This window comes from Chaetura pelagica, unplaced genomic scaffold (assembly GCF_000747805.2).
Source record: "Chaetura pelagica isolate M959 unplaced genomic scaffold, ChaPel_1.0 scaffold562, whole genome shotgun sequence".
NCBI classification, from domain to species: Eukaryota; Metazoa; Chordata; class Aves; order Apodiformes; family Apodidae; genus Chaetura; species Chaetura pelagica.
The window spans coordinates 216,873-223,831 of NW_009952307.1; the positions used below are offsets into that span (position 1 = coordinate 216,873).

Consider the following 6,959-nt stretch of genomic DNA (forward strand, 5'->3'; position numbering starts at 1 on the left):
TCTTTCCCTGCTCTCCTGTTTCCGTTATGCAACTAGAAGCAGCTTTCTGGTGTGTTTCATCTTCTGCCTGTCACGTTTTAATTTGTCAGCGTGTGTTTTTGTGATTGCTTTTGTGCTTGTTTTTGGATGTTTTGTTAGAAAATTCAGTTAGAATAGCACTTGAATGGTAGGATCTCAATTTGAAGCAAAGGGGAGTCTAGGTTATCTACTAAACAATATTAATTAATAGCTTTTGGTACTGAAAATCTTGTTAAGGTTGATATAAAACAGTTGGCATGAATTCTGGAACAGATTTTCAACCCCAATGGGAGCAGTAATCATCACTGTGTATCTCCAGTGTGCTACTTTGCCAGTGCATTAGCAGGTTTGACATTTTTCCTAAATGCACCCTTCCCATCTGTGTGTAGGTAAATGGAAATAATGCAGGTGCATGGTGCAGAGGTCAAAGTCTTCTGGTTAAAATAAAACTTCAATACTCTTCTGGTTTTAATATATTAAACATGTTCTAAAACTATTCTCTGCATTGTGGATTACTGTACTGGTAAAATTACAAATTTTTGGCTGTATTTCCACCAGAAGTGCTTACTATCTTCTCTAAAAATGAATGCTCTAATTCCTCCATTGAAAAGATCTGTTTCTTTCAATTTAGTGATATTTCTGAGCTGCTGTTCTGGCATCCAATAAGGGTCTTTTATCCAGAACGGAGTTTCAACTGTTAAAGCCTCTAGAATCTCTAATGACACTTAATTTTCTTTATACCCACTTTTGTGTGTGTTTGTGCTTGTAGGTATCTGAAAAGATTTAAAGTGATGAAACCAAAAGTCCTGCGTAGTTGGTGCCGGCAAATCCTGAAGGGTCTTCTTTTCTTGCACACAAGAACTCCACCAATCATTCACAGAGACTTGAAATGTGACAATATTTTTATCACTGGACCAACTGGATCTGTGAAAATAGGAGACTTGGGTCTGGCAACCCTCAAGAGAGCTTCATTTGCCAAAAGCGTAATAGGTAATCCTCCTGTTCTCCTTGGCTTCCTTCTGTTGCTGTGGTGGTTGTCTTTTGAAAATCTTGCTTTCAGATTTTGCATTAATGGTTGTTTTCCTCGTAGGTTGGTAGTAGAGATTAGAGTGGTTGTGTGACTGTTCCCTTTATACCAATATAAAAACTTCCAGCTGGTGTAACTGGTGTAATGACTCCCTTTGCTCCTTCCTTCTGTATCACAATGTCCAAATGCTTTGGTTTTGTTTGTTTCTTTTAGTTGAAATATATATACTCAGTGACCATAAATCCTTCTTCTTTGTCCTACAGAAGGATCAGGAAGGGTTCTCAGCAGCTTGTGTGCATCACCCTGCTGAGAACAGGCTCAGTGCCTGCTGGGGGGGAGAAGAATAGAGCAGAGGGCAGAGATGGGACGCCCTGGTCTCTCCCTAACCAGGGAGGGCTGCCACAGCCTGGGATAGCCTCCTGAAGTCTTTTGCTTCCCATGATGCTGGGATAGGGATGGTTACTTTTGCTGAAGGGCAAGGCAGCAGTGCCCCTTAGATCCAGGTTTCTCTTCTTAGCAGAGAGGTCAGAGAGAGGTTGGTCTGGCTGGAACATCTTATCCCCAGATCCTGGGCATCAGCAAAACTGGCCGCAGCTGCAGGTGACTGCAGAGCTCATCCCTGCCTTGATGCTGTCCTGCCAGAGCTCTGCTGAAACCTCTGTGTTTTCTTAAAAAATCAGTGGGGATGAAATTAAAGGACATTTCCATTGGGATATGCAATAGCTAATGCCTTTAGGTTGTGCCTGCCTGAGAACTTGGGTTTGTGATAACAGAGAGGATGTTTTCTGAAGGACTGTCAAAGGATGTTGCACCTCTGCTCTGGAGACAGGCTGAGAGAGCTGGGGCTGTTCAGCCTGAGAAGAGAAGGCTCCAGGGAGACCTTAGAGCACCTTCCAGTGCCTAGAGGGGCTCCAGGAAAGCTGGGGAGGGGCTTGGGAGTGATGGGATGAGGGAAAATGGATTAAAACTGCAAGAGGGGAGATTTATTTTAGACATTAGGAGGAAATTTTTCATTCTGAGGGTGGTGAGAAACTGGCCCAGTTTGCCCAGGGAAGCTGTGGCTGCCCCATCCCTTTGGAAGTGTTCAAGGGCAGGTTGGATGGGGCTTGGAGCAACCTGGTCTAGTGGGAGGTGTCTCTGCCCATGCAAGGGGATTAGATCTAGATGATTTTTAAGGTCCCTTCCAACCCAAACCATTCTAGGATTCTATGATGTTATTTCCTTGCAAAAATTACATTCATTGTTTCCAATGCAAATGTAATATTCTCTTGAATTCTCAAACATTTTGTGTTTTTTACCCAGGCTTCCCTAATAAATCTCCTTTGTTCAGATCTGTAGGTGATGTGTCTAGGAAGCTGCAAATTCCTGAGAAATGTTACTGAATGTGAGGGAAGTTATCATGCTCATAGTCGTGTTTCAGCTTACAATAGAAATAGAAATCAGATTCTAGGTAATTAGTATTAGCAAACTGATAGTGACAACCATTGTTCCCTGACTATATATGAAAATATCATCCTATCTCTCAAGCAGTGGTTGCTTAAATAATTATTTTGACATTTTAGCTTTTCAGATATTATAATTCATTGCAATTATTTGTACAGAAGAATTAACCTTGATGCTTGAGGAGCCCAGTATTGTTGGAAGTCAAAATGATAGAAATTTTGAGTATGTGCTTGGCTACTATGAGTCTGGTTGGCCTTGTTCATTGTAGTGAAATTGTGTTGGTTTGTATCTGTTAAGTTTCTCTAGTTTTTAACTTCTAATTATCAGTGGATTTTTTTTTTCTGTTGAGGGTCAGTATTTCTTCACCTAATTTTATGCAGTATAATGATTGTCCAGAGGACACAATGGAATAATATCAGGAATAGTAGTACTGGGAATAATCTCAGTAATACCAGTACAGGTTTTGGTAAAATCAGTTGCCACCACAACACCATCAAAACACATTCGTGTCTAAAAGAAATTAAATACTGAAAAGGGCTGCAGGTGGCTGGCAACATCTCTGCATTCCTTTTCGCAATATAACCCAGCTTAGCTTTTTCATGAGTAGTGCTGCTCCAAGGAAAGAATTGGGAGGGCTTGGAAACACTGGTGAGATGAGTAATTCTGCCCCCACTGTAGATGTAGTAGCTTTAAAGGATTATTAGTAGCTGCAGTTTCACATGGCTCTGCATGGAATGAAGTCAGCATGGCTGAGGTCCAGCTGCTCCCTCACTGCCATTGCTGACTCACTGACCTGTACCTCAGCAGGGAGCCCACCAGGGCAGACAGCAGCTTGTGTGCATCACCCTGCTGAGAACAGGCTCAGTGCCTGCTGGGGGGGAGAAGAATAGAGCAGAGGGCAGAGATGGGACGCCCTGGTCTCTCCCTAACCAGGGAGGGCTGCCACAGCCTGGGATAGCCTCCTGAAGTCTTTTGCTTCCCATGATGCTGGGATAGGGATGGTTACTTTTGCTGAAGGGCAAGGCAGCAGTGCCCCTTAGATCCAGGTTTCTCTTCTTAGCAGAGAGGTCAGAGAGAGGTTGGTCTGGCTGGAACATCTTATCCCCAGATCCTGGGCATCAGCAAAACTGGCCGCAGCTGCAGGTGACTGCAGAGCTCATCCCTGCCTTGATGCTGTCCTGCCAGAGCTCTGCTGAAACCTCTGTGTTTTCTTAAAAAATCAGTGGGGATGAAATTAAAGGACATTTCCATTGGGATATGCAATAGCTAATGCCTTTAGGTTGTGCCTGCCTGAGAACTTGGGTTTGTGATAACAGAGAGGATGTTTTCTGAAGGACTGTCAAAGGATGTTGCACCTCTGCTCTGGAGACAGGCTGAGAGAGCTGGGGCTGTTCAGCCTGAGAAGAGAAGGCTCCAGGGAGACCTTAGAGCACCTTCCAGTGCCTAGAGGGGCTCCAGGAAAGCTGGGGAGGGGCTTGGGAGTGATGGGATGAGGGGAAATGGATTAAAACTGCAAGAGGGGAGATTTATTTTAGACATTAGGAGGAAATTTTTCATTCTGAGGGTGGTGAGAAACTGGCCCAGTTTGCCCAGGGAAGCTGTGGCTGCCCCATCCCTTTGGAAGTGTTCAAGGGCAGGTTGGATGGGGCTTGGAGCAACCTGGTCTAGTGGGAGGTGTCTCTGCCCATGCAAGGGGATTAGATCTAGATGATTTTTAAGGTCCCTTCCAACCCAAACCATTCTAGGATTCTATGATGTTATTTCCTTGCAAAAATTACATTCATTGTTTCCAATGCAAATGTAATATTCTCTTGAATTCTCAAACATTTTGTGTTTTTTACCCAGGCTTCCCTAATAAATCTCCTTTGTTCAGATCTGTAGGTGATGTGTCTAGGAAGCTGCAAATTCCTGAGAAATGTTACTGAATGTGAGGGAAGTTATCATGCTCATAGTCGTGTTTCAGCTTACAATAGAAATAGAAATCAGATTCTAGGTAATTAGTATTAGCAAACTGATAGTGACAACCATTGTTCCCTGACTATATATGAAAATATCATCCTATCTCTCAAGCAGTGGTTGCTTAAATAATTATTTTGACATTTTAGCTTTTCAGATATTATAATTCATTGCAATTATTTGTACAGAAGAATTAACCTTGATGCTTGAGGAGCCCAGTATTGTTGGAAGTCAAAATGATAGAAATTTTGAGTATGTGCTTGGCTACTATGAGTCTGGTTGGCCTTGTTCATTGTAGTGAAATTGTGTTGGTTTGTATCTGTTAAGTTTCTCTAGTTTTTAACTTCTAATTATCAGTGGATTTTTTTTTTCTGTTGAGGGTCAGTATTTCTTCACCTAATTTTATGCAGTATAATGATTGTCCAGAGGACACAATGGAATAATATCAGGAATAGTAGTACTGGGAATAATCTCAGTAATACCAGTACAGGTTTTGGTAAAATCAGTTGCCACCACAACACCATCAAAACACATTCGTGTCTAAAAGAAATTAAATACTGAAAAGGGCTGCAGGTGGCTGGCAACATCTCTGCATTCCTTTTCGCAATATAACCCAGCTTAGCTTTTTCATGAGTAGTGCTGCTCCAAGGAAAGAATTGGGAGGGCTTGGAAACACTGGTGAGATGAGTAATTCTGCCCCCACTGTAGATGTAGTAGCTTTAAAGGATTATTAGTAGCTGCAGTTTCACATGGCTCTGCATGGAATGAAGTCAGCATGGCTGAGGTCCAGCTGCTCCCTCACTGCCATTGCTGACTCACTGACCTGTACCTCAGCAGGGAGCCCACCAGGGCAGAACTCCTCCTGCCAAGAGGAGCTGAGTAGATGCTGAGCATCTTTACATCTAGGTGGTCTGGGTTGTTTAAGTATTCCTTCCCACCCCCGAGGGATGGGGGGAAAATGTAATTTTTGTGCTGTTTTGGAATGGTGTCAGGAATTGAATTTGCTTCTTTGGCTATTGCTATCACTTCTTCAGATTTGCTTTCAATGCTCCATAATTCATGAGATTCACTCCTGCCTCTGAGCCTTATTCCTTCTTGAAGAAGGTAGCAGCTCCAAAAATCATTCTTTATGGCAGTTGTTAACCATTTCGGAGCAGCAGCCACCACCCCTGTGACAGTGAGGGAGAAAAACCCTCAAAGCAGACACTAAGCAGACACCCATAACATGAGTCTGACTGGTTTACAGAGGCTGAAGGAATGAGTGTCTCTGAGGTTGAAGGGCCATAAACAAGAGAAGAGCTCAATCCCTAATTTTATAAAATTAATTTCATAGAAATGCCTGTGCTGGGGCTTGTTTTGTGAGTTAGGCCAAGTCTACTTCAAAAAATATGCAAAAACAGGGTTTTTGCTGACAGACGCTGATTTTGAGATGTCATTTATGTTGCCATTAAACAAAAAAAAAGCTTACATCAAGTCCCCAGAAATAGGTAAGAACTATTTTTTTCCTGGTATTCCAGTTGTGTCTTTGTTAATGTCAGAACCAAAAAATAGGGGACCCACCGGGCTGCCATAGGGCTCAGGGGGGAGTTTGGGTGCTGAGGTGGGTGCTGCTGGGCTGGATGGGCTGAGTTTGTCTGGGTCTTTTCCATGGTCAAAGTCCTCTCGTGCTCCTTTTGGCTTCCTGGTGCTCACAGCTGACTTGTCCTCACCCACAACACACACCTGCATTGATCTCTTTTCCTTCCTCTTTTCTAAATGTAAAAAGGAAATAAATTGGTTGGGACTCTTAAGACTAAGTTACATAATAAATGACCTAAGTGTTAATTTTTCTGCTTTTGCTTTGTAAGAAAGACCTGACTTTTCGGAGAAGTTGGCAGGTGTTGAAAGCCACCACTTGTCATAAAGCTGTACCTGCCCATTACAAAGCAGCAAGCACAGTGCTTTGTCCAGTTGCATCAGATTTCTGACACTCTTGGCCCTGTTGAGTAGGGCCTTATTCTGTGAGTAGCCTCATTGATTTGTCCCACTAAACCAGTGACAAAATTACGTATAATGTTTTGTGCCTGACTCTGTAGGAGATTTGTGACACTGCTTGCTTCTGCAGTGCTGTTTGTCTGCAGTTGCTCTGTATCTCTGGAGGAAAAAATGCAAATGTGCATTGAAAAAAAACAGAGTGAAGGTTCTTGTTTCTTTTCTGCTTTTCACCTCCACAAACCTGTGCACATCCCTCTCTCCACTCAGAAAAGCAAACCATTTCATGACTTCCAGTATGGTCAGGCGATGTACCCTATCTCATTCTCTAGTTAAGTTTTGAAAAATTGATACTTTTTCTATTTTTTTCCTCTTTTCTCTTTCCCCTTGCATTATTACCAGTGAGCCATGGGTATGTAAGCATGTGGGTTGACTTTAAGTTTCTTTCCTGGAGGATGCTTGAGCTTATTCTAGTTACTTTCCTCTTCTGAAACAACCTTGCATGCACCCTTACACAGCTATAATGGGCACAACTATTGTAGGG

The 6,959-nt window shown here is 42.7% G+C and overlaps 1 protein-coding gene across 1 annotated transcript in view; it reads left to right on the top strand.

Annotated features, from left to right (window-relative positions):
• The window catches only part of WNK2 (WNK lysine deficient protein kinase 2), a 128,064-nt gene that overhangs the window by 37,709 nt on the left and 83,396 nt on the right, over positions 1 to 6,959 (top strand). Inside the window, 1 exon segment of the mRNA XM_010007821.1 lies at positions 788 to 1,008. Coding sequence (XP_010006123.1) covers positions 788 to 1,008 — 221 coding nt within the window.